This window comes from Scomber scombrus, chromosome 4 (assembly GCF_963691925.1).
Source record: "Scomber scombrus chromosome 4, fScoSco1.1, whole genome shotgun sequence".
NCBI lineage: Eukaryota > Metazoa > Chordata > Actinopteri > Scombriformes > Scombridae > Scomber > Scomber scombrus.
Window position 1 is genome coordinate 22,305,728 of NC_084973.1, and position 15,332 is coordinate 22,321,059.

Below are 15,332 nucleotides of genomic sequence, written 5' to 3' on the forward strand. Positions count from 1 at the left end.
ACAATATTATTGATGATTAAATTGTTTTATTCCTCACAACCTGCATTTCACATCAAATGTTTACAGAAATAATAGCATGCATGATGAAACTGAACATAAAGTATCAACATTAATAAATTATGTGGTTAGTTGTTGATCCTGAGGATTAACAAAGCACACCAGTAGAGTTTTTAAGTACTTACACCACTTCTGACATTACGGGTCCTACATTTTTCTTTGTGCACCTCAACCTGCAAACAGTGTTCTTTGATCTTCTGTAGAAAAAAGCTAAGCTACACTTCATCATTTCTGACTTTGTAACTATCTGGTTGAGGGACAAGAATGCAAGTTAGCAACACAAAGACTGTGCCAATTTTAAACAGGGTGATTTCATGTGTCTAAACTTGTCCTATTCCATAAGAATAATCTAAAAGATGTTATAATCACATAACAATCCAGTACATACTGACTATAACATTTCAAAAACAGAGATGATTCTCTTATATAGTATAATTATTGTCAAGCAAGGCATTTAGTAGTGTGCTTTACTCTCAACAGACAAACATATATTCAAATGGCAGATTTTGAATTAAAACTCATCATGTGCTTGGCATTGTTAGAGCTTAAAAACATAAAAGGTTCTATGTGCTAACATTGGCATCCCTTAGTTCAGCTGATAAGGCAAGGTAAGTTACAAGGCAGACATGGACGGCACATAAAAATATGGCATTTTTGAGAGCTATGTTGTACAAGGCAAATCAGTAGTGTAGCAAATCTATTTACTTTCAGTAGATCAACAGAATTCATATTAACATAACAAATGTTTCCTTTTAAATCTACCCTGAGCTGTGAATTAGACTTGTACAGATGGGGGAAAAAAACATAAAGCAGTAGATTTTGGCACTGAAATGACAGAATGGCACTGGTCAAGGAATGTTGTCATAAAAATGTTTTGCAGCCTGTAGATCATGACAAATACCCCAAATGTACACCAAGAATTACATGAATTTACTGTACAGTATATACACCCAAACACTATCCACAAATCAAAAAGAAAGTTCATAAATATGGAGAGAAAGTGACTAAAAAGTTACTTGTTGTGCAAATGAATGCAAGTTAGCTTAAGCATAGGTATTTGGGAAAGTCGCCATGGTAACGTAAAGTTAGACATGCCCTTTGAGCAGGGGTGCATCTGTCCAACTCAAGAGCGCATATTTATTGCCGTTTCAGTGCCAAACCCGGTCAAGCCACAATGAAGACACATACGTTACCTTATCATGCAGTTATTGCATCTACACTGAAATAAGATCCACACAGAGGGAAATAAAGCTTACCGTCACCCTCAAACCAAAACCACTCTAGCTGTGGGGCTCAAGCTTAGAAGAAGAAGAATTTGTAGTGTCAATGTCTTTTAGGTGGAAGACTACAGTGAAGATACAATCTGAGATCGGTTTTATTGGCTGTGGAAGGCACATGAGGATGAGGATCACCTTAAGGATGGAGCAAGATAATCAGAAGTGAATTCAAGTTTCATTCTAATTCTTTGGGTGGATCTGCAGGCGGCAGTCCAGACCAAGAGCAAGTCAGAGTGGACATGAGGTTAATCTTCACTAAAATCGCACTTTACTGTGGCAGAAGATCCCTAGTGGTCATTTCCCTTTTGGAAAAACAATCGCCTGCTATTTCTTGGCATGTGTGCTCAGGAGAATGTACATGTGCATACAACTGTATGTGTGTGAGTTTATGTGTCTTAATGCTTGAATGTCCTCAGTGAACCCATATGAAGTAAGCTAGCTCATCTAGATCCACAGGGTAGTCAGTGAGGTGCATGGGGCCTTTATCAAAATGTTCCCCCTTGTAGCTCTTCCATCGTCCTGCGGGCAGGTAAATGTCCCTCTCCTGCTTTCCTGGCTCCAACACCGGAGCCACCATCAGGTCATCCCCGATAAGGAACTGGGAGTCAATCTTATACGCTGCCTCGTCGTCATTGGCGATCCACCAGAGGGGCCTGATGATTGGATCTCCTGTATTAAGGACCTCGCCTGCCAGTTCAAGAACCCTTGGGGCCACCAGAGTCTTATGAAGCTCTGTGAACTTCTGTGCTATCTCCACCACCTGCAGGTGAATGCACAGACACAAGGTTAGCAGCACATTACACACTGTAGTATGATAAATGGTTAATTAGAAGAGCTTCTGTTTTGTTTTTTGTTGGTCTCTGGCACTAGAACACATTAAAGGAGTGTTCTGGTGGTTTTATATGTTTAAGCCAATAGTCATAGTTTGGGCTCCGATTATTTCAGAATGGTATGAAAATAAACCATACTGAAAACAGCATCTCATACACTGAAATTATCTAAAAATCACAATGTGTAGAACTTCAAAGTGTAACCTTCAGTAACCCCTAGTGGTAGTATCAAAATCAGACAATTTTGCTACAACAAAAATGTACCCATTCAGGATCATTTTAAAGACTGGTTGCACGCAGAGCTGTGCTGTGTGGTTTGAGGAACAGGGCATTTAGGCAGCCAGGTGTGCTGTTGTTGATGTCATGAGGAAGTGCCAAGCTTCCAGCCAGCGGGCAGTTGGATAAAATGTGCAAAAGGCTAATTGTGTTGTACATGTATGCAGGGACAAGGCGGAGCTCACCTGAGTTTCAAACTCTATGGGCAAGAGCTTCATGGGCGGTCTGTGTATGGGAGTGTGTGTATGTTATGTGTGTATGTATTTTACGTTCTGATTCATTGAATATGCTATGTTTTTGATGTTTTAAGGGGGAGTTAGATAGAAGTGTATGTTAAAACCTGAAGAACTATGTCACTGTTAGTATAATGTGTTGTGTCCATAAAAGACGGAGCGGATGTAGTTGGTGATATAATAATAATAATAATAATAATACATTTATTTAGAAAGCGCTTCACATTTGCAAAGCAAAACTCAAAGTGCTACAAGACAAACAATACAAAAACAAAACATAAAGCATTAGAAAATAATTAAAATACAAAAGATCTATTAAAAAGAAAGGTTTTAAGTCCCTTTTTAAAAGTCTATATAGACTGTGGCTCCCTCAGCTGTTCAGGAAGGGCATTCCACAGACGAGGGGCATCTGAACAAAAGGCTCAATCACCCATGGTGCTAAGTCTAGTCTTGGAGAGGAGGAGGCGATTTGAATTTGTAGAACGGAGGAGACGAATTGAGGTTAGTGGGGTGAGAAGTTCTTTCGGGTAGGGGGGGCACTGCCACAAATGCACTGGTGAGTCAGGACAGAGATCTGTGCCTGTTGAGGAATCAGCGTTTGAATTGGTTGGGACTAAACTATGACAACATTACAATATTATCCTGTAATTGTTTTTTGTTTTGTTTTTATTTGTTTTTTTAAAACCATGTTTTGTTTAAGGTGTTATGTAAATAAAGTTGAAATTGAAATTGTCTTTTCCAACTGTACAACATAGCCACTGGTTTGCTTTACTCACCTCATTGTCGTAAGCCCACGGTGGTATAGAAAACTGCATAGCAGGCATGAAAGCCGACAGCTCCAACCATCTGATGTACAGCTCTCTGTCTGGCAGATCACTTTTGCCATCTAAACCACCTAAAATAAAACACAGAAATATCAATGTTCAATATGTATTTTTAACACAGTTTATTTTCAACACTTAAACTTTCTGTGTTACCTACCTGCTGTGCGGTTGGGGTACGCATTCCCTCCTATCATATCAGGCAAGACAAACTGGTAGCCCAGGATGCTAATAGTCAGCACAGTCGGGATGATGGACTTGAGGCCCAGCTCATAGCCCCACACAGAGTCTCTGTCAATGATCCTGAAGAAACAAGAGATATTCTGACTCTGGTAGCCCACCCTCAGCTCTGCACGCTCACTGAACGGTATAGCCATCTCTGTGTAGCGGCGGGTGAAGGTGGAGGGGTCAGACATTGGGACCAGGGTGCTGAACTGGCGTGGCAGGTAGCTTGTCTCTCCTGCATCAAACTTAAAGGAGATTACATCATAGCGGGTTTTGAGCATGCGCAGATGTGAGGAATACCACTCACGGGCTTCTGGGTTGGTAAAGTCCAAGATTCCTCCAATACCGTTCCACCAGCGAACTAGAGCAGGCAGCTCACCGCCCAGCTCCCTCACAAACAGTCCTTTCTCCACGGCAACGCCAAAATTAATGGAGTCATAGTTAATAAAGGGATGTGTCCAGAGTGACACTTGAAACCCGCCCTCTCTAAGTTTGTCAAACATCCCGCTGGCGTTGGGGAACTTCTGAGGGTCAAAGTCAAATTCTCCATAGTCGGCCGTGTAGCGGTCGTCCAGCTCCAGATGGGAGCAGTTAAAGCCATGCTTGGTGATGTCAGCGGCGTAGCGCAGCAGCTTCTCCTGAGTGACAGCCGTCTTGTGGAGAGCCCAGGTGGACCACACTGGGCGTTCAAACACTTCAGGAGATGGGACTTTGATAGGCTTTGGGAAATACCTACGCACCTGAGCAAAACACACAGAACAGAGTATTTTTCATCAAAATCTGCATAGTGGAAGAGGACTTTTATATTTAGTTTATTTAGTTTAAATGCTGCTTTACTGACTTGACAAAATGGGAAATCAAAAAAAATCTCAGTTAAATCTTCATATCTTTATCTATACATAAGAGCTGCAACTAACAGTTACTTGTTATTCAATTTTATTGATGAATAACTTCAACAATTAACTATCAAAATTGTTGATGATTAATTTTTTTGTAAATGAAAATATGTAACCTTAACATGGAACTGTTTTTTTTTATGATTTATGAATGGCAGTGTGCAATTTGTTGGTTTATGGCACTCTGTTTATGTGCTGTAGGTATTGTGTGTGCATGTTATGTGCTACTTTGCCCACTGCGCATGTGCAAAAGTAGGTATGTTCTGAGTGATGAAGGGCTGAGTCAGTCTTTGTTGTAGCCGTGCAAGAGTTTGAGTAAAGTCATGAAAACGTACAGTTGTCGTCAGAGTTATTGAGTTAACATTGGTAGCAGAGGATGGACGCTGGTAATTATAAAGTTCCGCCAGCGTTTGATGAGAAAAAATCTTACGAAAGTTGGAAAAATGAAGTCGAAATCTGGAGACTTGTTACTGACTTGGATCAAAAGAAGCAGGCCTTGGCGGTTGCCTTGTCGCTAACCGGAAGAGCTAGGGACAGCACGCTGGAAATAGCCGCAGGAGATTTGAACAAAGATGATGGACTGATTACACTTTTGATGAAACTGGACTCAGTGTATTTGAAGGAGGAAAAGGATCGCCAATACGAGGCATACACAGAGTTTGACCGGATAACGAAAGACAATGGCGTTTCGATGGTGGATTACATTGTCGAGTTTGAACGGAGGTACAACAGAATTCGCCAGTTCAAAATGGAAAATTAGCATTCAAGCTGCTAGACACCGCGGGACTTCATATTAAAGACAAACAGTTGGCACTTACCGCTTGTCCAGGCCTCACGTCTGACAACATGAAGGCCGCCTTGAGGAGGATATTTGGCGATACTGCACCGCAGGGCGGCGCTGGTGCACTGCAGGTGAGCGGAGATGCAACTGACGCTGCCTACTACACAAAGTTTACCAGCAGGAGAGAAAGTAGGTCAAATCTGCAACATCAAGCGGCTGTTCAAGGTACTAATCCGCTTGACAGATATGGTAGGAGAACGAGATGTGCAGTCTGCCAAAGTTTATATCACTGGGCGAAGGACTGCCCCCACAAAAATGAACATGCTAAACTAACAGAAGATGAAAGACAAACAGAGGTTGAAGAATGCAACATTACTTTATTATCTAAAGACACATTGTCTAACACAGAGATTTTCATGGTGGAGTCTCTGGGGTCTGCTGTGATTGACACAGCTTGCACCAGAACAGTGTGTGGCGAAAAATGGCTTGATCATTATGTCAGTCAACTAACACAGGAGGAGTTACTGAAAATGAAGGACATGAAAAGTGCAAGACCATTCAAGTTTGGCGATGGGAGAATTGTGCACTCCACAAAGAAAGTAAAAATCCCAGCTGTGATAGCACAAACTAAATGTCAAATTGAGACAGAAGTTGTCCCAGCCGATATCCCTTTGCTTTTAAGCAAAACTTCACTGAAAAGAGCAGGGGCAGTTTTGGACATTGAGAATGACAAAGCCATAATGTTTAAGCAACCTGTAAAACTTGAACTGACATCATCAGGACATTATTGTGTGAACTTGAGGGATAAAAATACCCCAGATGGAAGTGACATCCAAAATGAAAACGAGATCCTCATTGTGACAGAAAACATGACAAAACAAGAAAAACAAAAAGTGCTATTGAAACTGCACAAGCAGTTTGGACATGCCTCAGTTGACAGACTACAAAAACTACTGACCTGCTCAGGTAATACTGATGAGGAGTGCATCACAATCCTGAAGGATATTGTAAAGAACTGTGAGACATGCATCAGGTACAGTAAACCAAAGCAAAAGCCAGCAGTAGGTTTACCAAGGGCCTCAACCTACAATGAAACTGTAGCTATGGACTTACATGATCTAGAGCCAGGGGTGTGGTATCTGCATGCCATTGCCCACTTCACAAGATTCAGTGCAGGGAGCATTATTACCACCAAGAAACCCAAAGAAATAGTGAAGCATTTTATTCACTGCTGGATAAGTGTTCATGGTCCTCCACGCAGACTGTTCACTGACAATGGGGGTGAATTTAATAATGAAGAAATGAGGGACTTGGCTGAAAACTTTAACATTGAAGTGAAAACGACTGCAGCTTATAGTCCATGGAGCAATGGTCTCTTAGAAAGGCATAATCAAACCCTCACTGAAATCTTGTTGAAAGTAAAGAGAGACAACGGATGTGATTGGAAGACAGCCCTAGACTGGGCCCTGATGGCAAAAAACTCTATGCACAATGTGCATGGCTACAGTCCCTACCTGCTAGTGTTCGGCCAGAACCCAAATCTGCCATCAGTTCTCACTGATAAGCCGCCAGCTCTAGAAGGGACTAGCGTGTCTACTTGGATAGCCCAGCACATCTCAGCATTACATGCCACAAGGAGAGCATTCACAGAAGCAGAATGCTCTGAGCGGATCCGAAGAGCCCTTCGTAAACAACTGCGACCCACTGATGACCGATATGAAACAGGGGGATAAGGTCTACTACAAACGGGTGGATTCTACAGCGTGGAAAGGTCCAGGTGTGGTCATCGGCCAAGATGGGGTGGTGATATTTGTTCGCCACGGGGGCACTTACGTTCGTGTACATCAATCCAGACTTCGAAAGGTTGATGGCTGTGTGTTGAGAGAAAGAGCTGATCAGTTGAGAACTGAAAATGGCACATTACCAGAAACAGGACTCTATGAAAATGACACTGTAAATGAAAGTGAGGAAGAGGCACCCTCAAATGATGAAGATGCTGAGGATAACAATGAGCCCCCTCACACATCCGTACACTCAAATACTACTTGTGAAGGACTTAAGCTGAAAACTGGACAAGTAGTTACATACACAGACAGTGGAAGTGGCCAAGCACACACTGGAAAAATCCTCAGCCGGGCAGGAAAGTCCACTGGAACATTCAAAAACTGGTACAATTTACAGTACACAGAGCCTGAGGAAATTGCTGGCACAACTGGATCAGTGGACTTAGGACAAGTGGACAATCTTCAGCTGGGTCCAACTGAGCATGCTGAGCGATGTGCAGACTGCCATGAAGAGGATGTACTGATTGTGAATGATGATGCCTTTATGTCTGCCAAACACGCAGAACTCAACAACTGGAAACAGAACAATGTGTTTGAAGAGGTGAAAGATGAAGGTCAGAAATGCATCTCTACAAGGTGGGTGTGCACACTCAAGGAAACAACCCAGGGGGTTGTACCTAAAGCCAGATTAGTTGCAAGAGGCTTTGAGGAAATGAACACTGAGGAGCTCCCAAAAGACTCACCTACGTGTGCCTCAGAGTCCCTAAAAATGATCATTGCTGTTATATGTCAAAAGAAATGGCAGTTGAACTCCATGGACATTAAAGCAGCCTTTTTGCAAGGTAAAGAGTTAACCCGAAATGTCTACATTCGGCCTCCCCAAGAAGCTCAGAGCAAAGGAGCTGTGTGGAAGTTGAAGAAGTGTGTTTATGGCCTGGCAGACGCTTCTCTGTACTGGTACAATAGGGTGAAGGACATTATGCAGCTGTCAGGAGGTACTGTGTCAAAAGTGGACCCTGCAGTGTTCTACTGGTTGGATGACTCTTGCAATGTAATGGGAGTTCTTGCTTGTCATGTAGACGACTTTATCTGGGGGGGTTCAGAAACGTTCTCCATGGCAGTCATCCCTCACTTGAAAGCTGCTTTTCAAATTGGGCGGGAAGAACACAACAGCTTCAACTACATTGGAATGGAGGTTCTCTCTGTGGAGGATGAAATACAGGTGCAACAATGGATGTACATAAAAAATCTTCAGCCCATTCCTGTGGATCCCACCAGAGCCACACAGCGAGAGGCTCCCTTAACAGACACTGAATATGATATGCTTAAGTCAAAGATTGGCCAGATATTGTGGGTGGCGAGGCAAAGCAGACCTGACATAATGTGTGACATATCCATCCTAGCTTCCAGTACAAAGCACGCCACTGTTCAGACTCTGCATTGTGCAAATAAACTGATCAGAAAACTGAAGTCAGAGGAGGTGACTTTGAGGTTTCAGTACTTGGGAAAAGACAACTCCCTAAAGCTGGTGGTGTTCAGTGATTCATCCATGGGAAATCTTCCTGATGGAGGCACTCAAGGGGGGCATCTAATCATGCTTATGGGAGAGGTTGGAAGATTCTCGCCTATATGCTGGCAATCAAAGAAGATCAGGAGAGTTGTCCGAAGCACTTTAGCTGGTGAGACTTTGGCGCTTGGAGATGGCATCGACAGTGCAGTCTTCTTAGCTACACTCTATTCAGAGCTCACCACAGGTGACTGTACACGCAACAATTTGCTTATTGTGTGTGTAACAGACAACCACTCTCTTTTTGATGCTATCAAATCCACCAAATCAGTCACAGAGAAAAGACTCAGACGCGAGATCAGTAGTATCAAGGAACTCGTCAGCTCTGGGACTATTCAGCAGATCATGTGGTCAACTACTAAGGAGCAGCTCGCTGACTGCTTGACCAAGAAGGGGACGTCTGCACTCGTTTTGCTGAGGGCTCTCAGCGAAGGTGTATGGCAGCTTAAAAGCTAAATGGACTAAACCACAAAGACTTTTTCTCTACTCTTCTACTGTTATTAAAGTTGAAACTTTAGACCTGGTTATATGTTAAGGCCATTTAAAAAAAGGATATTTTCTTTGCACTGTATTTCTTTAAAGAGAAAAGGGGAGTTTGTTATGTGCTACTTTCCCCACTGCGCATGTGCAAAAGTAGGTATGTTCTGAGTGATGAAGGGCTGAGTCAGTCTTTGTTGTAGCCGTGCAAGAGTTTGAGTTAAGTCATGAAAACGTACAGTTGTCGTCGGAGTTATTGAGTTAACACATGTGATTGGGTGACAGTCTGTGTAAGTATGCACTGTGTGATTAACAGCAGATATTTTGTATGTCCAAGACAAACTTCCTTTGGCACAATAAAAATCTATCTTATCTACCTCATTTTATCTTATTTATCAACTTGTTGTTTCAGCTCTACTGTAAATGAACAGATTAAGTTGATTGACCTCAGTTACCTTTCCAGTACTTTTAAGCAGTTAATAATTATCAATCAGATGTATATGAGTGTCAGTTAACACTGCAGTTTGGTTGTGTAATTTTGTGTAATCTTAACTCGACTCCATTTTGTTATGCTATGTTGTACTTTCCATGCAGGACAGCTATTTCTGAATTAGGTCTTACTCTGTCATTTCAATGATTTTGGTATAGTATGAAAATGATGTATATTTTACCAGCATTTGGCTGGTGGCTGGTGCTAACTTCTGTCCTGTTTGGTATTTGGGTTGATGAAAAACTTATATTTTACATCCATATAAATATACTGTTATCAAAGCTGACATTCATTGGGCTTTCTTTTTAGAAATAAATCTTGTATTCCTTTATTCACGAGAAAAAGAATGGCTGAAGCTGTTTTCCTCTCTGTATTGGATTATGGGGATGTTTTTACGGGCAGACTGCCAGCTCCACTCTCAAACCTTTATACACAGTATATTAGTCTGCTTCCCTGCTCTGTCAACAAGGAGGGATCAGCATTTGTTCCAATTTATACACACAGTTATTTTACAAGAGGGCCATCTCTCAACCCTGCTTCCTTCAACTGTTGGCAGCTATTATACAAAATTAAATTCAAGTCAATTCAGTGGGCTTTATTAGCTTTAAAGTTTCAAGAACGTTGCCCAAAATCAAAATACAATTTGTTCAAATATTTGGACAGAGCAAAATAATAATAATATGAACATATCACATGACATGACACATCCTGCAGGTGCCAAAAATTAATATCTGCTCTCTGTTACTGTGACCCACATACTCAGAATATGCTTCAAAAAAACTTCAAGTTGACCTCATTAACACCGCTGACTCAAATCCCAGGTTTAATTGGTAATCGTACTGATTGTAATAGTTATTGCTTTTAATATATAATTGTTCTGAATGTTTTATTTATTTAATTATGTATTTATTTATTAGTCTCATCACCAATTCCTACACTTTTACCTTCTAGCACTGTTAATCTTACCTTGTTTTACTTTTAGTTGTGTCTGCTCTTATTGTCGATGTCTGGACCTCTGCACCATTGTAATTAAGAGTTCGCCTTCAATGTGTTTTCCCAGGACTTAAATTAAATAATGAATAATGAAACAAACAAAGATGATGGTGTACTGTATGCTGTTTGCACTCACCATGTATTTGTGTATAGAAGTAACATCTGACCCCACACACACTCTATAGCTGAGTTCAGGGAAGGCCTGCAGTCCCTCTGGTGGTCTGAATGGAGACTCATGGTAGCGGGCCTGGAACCTCAGGGTCCTGTCCTTCTCTGACCAGCCCATATGAAATGGCACAGAGTCATTTATCTTGATGGCAGTCGCATTCGATGACAGCCAGTAACGCTCCAGGATTCCCCCAAAAGCGTTACGATTAGAGTAGACATCACTGGTGATAAAAGGCCGCGGTTCCTCCTCACCCTGGATCTCGATTGGCCAGTGCTGTGTTGCCAACTCTGCCCCTCCGTACCAGTGAGAGCCATTATAAGCCATAGCGTGCTCCACTGAGTGTACATTTTCCAATTCCTCCCAGCGAACGCGATAACACATCACTGTGTCCTTTAGTCGAACTGTCTGGATAAAGAAGTTGAGCTTGCCAGAATCTGACTTAGTGCAGCTCAGAATATTTCCCTCCTTTGAGCAGGAGTCCAGATCCAGAGTGTCGGACCTGGGACAGAGCATTTACAGAGGGGAAGAAAACACAAAAAACTGGTTAAGCACAGCACTAACTGAGCAGGTATTATTAGCAGCAAGTTATATTTCTGTATTTCTGAGATGTCAGGCTCACCAAAATGTTGTTAGAGTACTACAACACAACAGAAAGAATACATGAAAGACAATTATCATAAATCAAATCACAAAAGATTGAACGCTCCATTCCACTTTGGGCTATTTCTGTCCATGAGAGCTATGCTGATAAAGGAGTAAATTACTAAATCAGTCGTCCCTAAGGGTGTAATCATGTGTCTGTCTCGTCTAGCTTTCCATTATCCTTCCACATATTGCAGACAGGCAGCCTTTAGTACAGCTCAGCACACAAGAAGCAACTGTGCTGAGGCAAAAACAGTGATATGTGTTAAGTGTTATTATTATGTTCACACTGGTTATATTTACTGTAGAATGAATTGGATTTTATTACAGTGTAAAGAAGTTACTTTTGTTTAAAATCACTGTGTTTTGATTGCGCTGAAATAGCCATAGCAGCCACATGAGCAGGATAATCTCCCTTACATACTTTAGTCAAACGAGGCCCTACAGTGAACCCACCTGAAGGTCATAGTGAAGATCACAGCCCCCGCCAGGTTACGAATGACAAAGCCATCCTTTTTGAGGTCCAGCAACTCAGTCTCCAACAGCTGGGCTTTACGGAGAGACGCTGAATAGTAACACCAGGCGACCACGGCAGCCAGTACCAACACACAACCCAACATGCCTGCCATTACCAGGGGCCGACCTTCATGAGCTAGCTTCTTCTTTAATGGCGATCCACCAGGACCCCCCGCCATTTGCTGCTCCCCAGGAGCCACCGGAACAATCTGATACATACTGAAGACTTTTGGCAGTGAGGTGTGAAGAGAGGCTGGTTGGAGCTAGGCGGGACAGGAATGGACAGCTGTAGTTAACTTCACGCTGGCAGCAGTGCAGGTGGAGGAGGAGAGATGGGTGGACATCTATCTGCCCATCTTTAGCAGTGTCTCCATTTCAATCTGAAGAGACCTGAGAATGAAGTAAAAGAATGTTTATTATGAAGATGATATTAATGATTAGGTATTGTCAAAGTCTTTGGCGCTTAGACTCTGTAGGGAGAATTTTTGAATCGAAGGACATCAGTACTGAGCAGCAGCATGATAGATCCCATCCATGGAGTCCAGACACTGGTGGTGGTGGCTGATGACTTCGATCAATCAATCTTGGGCCAAATCACAACAAAGTCATCTTGAGGCACTTTTCACATGGAGCAGGACTTGACCGAACTCTTTGATTAATTTAGAAAGAGACCCAACATTCCTACATGAGCAAGCACTTAGCAACAGTGGCAAGGAAAAACTCTCTTTTTCGGGAAGAAACCTCAGGCAGAACCGGGCTCTAGGTGGGCGGCCATCTGCCTTGACCAGTTGGGGTTGAGGGGAGAGAGAGAGGGAAAGGGAGAGAAGGAGAAGAGAGAGAAGGGAGAAAGGGATAGAGGAGAGAGAGCACAGAGACAAACGATGTCAATCTGACTCTGCTGAGACTGATCAGCAGATGAGGTTGAAGTGATGCTCTGATGAATGTGGAGAATGGGTGGTGATGGGGAGGTGATGGGGAGGTGGTGGGTCACCGAAACAGCATCAAGAAAGCACCTGAGCTGACTTGTCAAATGATGCTCCGAATGACTAAAGAATGAGAAATAAAACTATGACGTGAGCATAAAAAAATATGGTCTTCCTGTCTGAACTTTCACTAAGCTTAATTTCTGAATAATTGCTGATTTGTCCAACCTTGACAGACACAGAAAGACAGGGATCAATATTCAGATGAAGTATAGCACAATGTGTAAAACCACAGGTTGACAAATGTCCACAAATCATCAGCCTATTATGTCAAGCACTGATCAACAATAACTGTCCAGTAGGTATGTGAAAATGCATAAGTACACTGTACTGTATCTGTGAAGTAACCACATCATATAATGACCCTTTATATTCCAAATAATCAAAGTAGGACATATCCTGTACTATTGTAACCCCCAATAGCACATGTTAGGCTATTTGCTTCACAATCCAGTTTTTAATTAGCATCACTGACAGTCTCCAGGAACGATGGGTATAAATAGCTTTGGAGCTTTCAACACTGTAGTCGATCATAATTCAAACTTGTCACTGCTATTTTGTAAAAAACCAACACGACAAGGTAAAATAATAGTCTTATATTTTTGATTTTTCTACAAAACAGCACTTTTAATGGAGTTATATATAAATTCATTCATTCGTTCTTTCCAAAAATCTTCATGTCAGTGCTCCAAGTGTACCAAGCACATTTGGTGTTACTTTTGTCCTGCAGCATAGTTCAGATGCAGCTGCTCCAGGAGAGAGAGAGAGAGAGAGAGAGAGAGAGAGAGAGAGAGAGAGAGAGAGAGAGAGAGAGAGAGAGAGATGAGAGAGAGAGGAGAGAGAGAGAGAGAGAGAGAGAGAGAGAGAGAGAGAGAGAGAGAGAGAGAGAGAGGCTTTAATCTGGTAAAAGGCAGTTGGTACTGCTAGTAACCAAACCCATGAAACCATAAAAACAGGCTACATTCTCAGAAACACCATGTCAGCGGAGTTCAATTATATATCATCTCTCAAGTAAGAGCACCTTGAACATGAGTAAATAATATTTATGAGCAGCCGCCTTCAAATAACCATACTGCAGCAAGCCTACAGTTTTCAGATACAGCACAGGCCAATCATTATTACCAACAGGTATCATTATGTCCCGGCTCCATGTTCTCATTGTGTTGTGAGAGTCTTTGATGTACACAACCTAGATTTTAACGCCCACTGATTTGTAAGGACGCTGTCATATCACTACACACCACATATTAATTATTTAAGAGGACCATAAGAGTGGTTTAGCATAATTTCATGGTTCAATATGAGTACTGATGGTGGCACTATTTTTCCATAAAGCCTCTACACTGTGACAGGAAAACATTTTCATTTTGTTGGGTTTGGGATCCAATTTTTATACAATTCAAAGTACAAAGTACAGTACAACAAGCTGTAAAGTGTAAGACTTTACTGTTGCTGTTTTAAATTATTATTGAGCAGCCAATACATAAACATAGATACGTTCACAAGTCCTCCATAGCTAGTTGTTTAGTTAGTGTTTGATGCTCTGAAGAATGACCACTGTATGGAGGATGCAATGTAACATACAGCTGCTGTATTTGGCACACTGTGACAACGCGGTAACATGTATAACAGAATATACTCACAGTACAGTGTCTGCAGTAGCTCAACATAGACTAACATCAACATAGTGGCTGACCCACAGTTAGTGCTAGCTGTAGCTAAACCCCTAAAACAATAGAAACTTAAAATGGAAAACACTGACTGGTCACGAAGTGCCCACAATGGACAGAAACAGCATCTCCAGATGCTGATTATTAGGTAATAATTTTCCACCAGAATGTCAAGGTGACACACACTGACTGGGACACAAACACTGGTTATGTGTCACATCGATAACCAGCCTGCACTGGTATCAGGACAACACGGTGACTCGGTAACCGGTTGTACCAGTTGTCGTGAATTTGTGTCCACGGTTACTGTCTGAGTATTGGTTACGGAAATAAGTTATAGAATACATTTAAGCTGTCGTTTATAGCGCACGGACAATAAAAAAAGAGTTGTCTTCTTACCTTTGCTCTGCATTTGACTCACTCGGGTCAATGTGTACAGCTGTGAGCGCAGCCGCAGATCGTTTGAATTTTCTTGGTCCCGCCCAACAGCAACAAGCTGAAAGGCGATTGGTCCGCGCTTCTGTCATCCACACTTTACTGTGTGCTACTGGGAAATGTAGTGTGGGAGCTAGTTAGCCTTTTTTTATCGATTCGAGGTTAATTTCAAGCAGAGCTACAAACTCTACAGTAATTTTAATTATTTCC

The 15,332-nt window shown here is 42.0% G+C and overlaps 1 protein-coding gene across 2 annotated transcripts; it reads right to left on the reverse strand.

Moving 5' to 3' along the window:
• Positions 1-17: 17 nt before the first annotated feature.
• LOC133979777 (myogenesis-regulating glycosidase-like) lies at positions 18-15,106 on the reverse strand. 2 transcript variants are annotated; one of them, XM_062418415.1, is made up of 6 exons: positions 15,087-15,106; positions 11,975-12,424; positions 10,844-11,375; positions 3,655-4,459; positions 3,450-3,568; positions 18-2,094 (listed from the first exon to the last, which is right to left on the reverse strand). In XM_062418415.1, the coding sequence occupies exons 2-6, from the start codon at positions 12,250-12,252 to the stop codon at positions 1,747-1,749; spliced, it is 2,082 nt and encodes a 693-aa protein (XP_062274399.1). In that variant the 5' UTR covers positions 12,253-12,424; positions 15,087-15,106; the 3' UTR covers positions 18-1,746. The 2 variants fall into 2 exon arrangements, with proteins under 2 accessions (XP_062274399.1, XP_062274401.1); XM_062418417.1 differs by lacking the exon at positions 15,087-15,106 and adding an exon at positions 12,542-12,560.
• Between the last annotated feature and the right edge of the window lie 226 nt (positions 15,107-15,332).

What these genes read in the sequence shown, in the direction of transcription:
- LOC133979777 (XM_062418415.1), bottom strand. Translation starts at nt 12,252, where the DNA reads ATGTATCAGATTGTTCCGGTGGCTCCTGGGGAGCAGCAAATGGCGGGG. An exon ending in CTTCTATACACAAATACATG is followed by an intron (nt 4,460 to 10,843) that starts GTGAGTGCAAAC and finishes TGTTTTGCTCAG; the next exon opens with GTGCGTAGGTATTTCCCAAA. An exon ending in CGTGGGCTTACGACAATGAG is followed by an intron (nt 2,095 to 3,449) that starts GTGAGTAAAGCA and finishes ATTCACCTGCAG; the next exon opens with GTGGTGGAGATAGCACAGAA.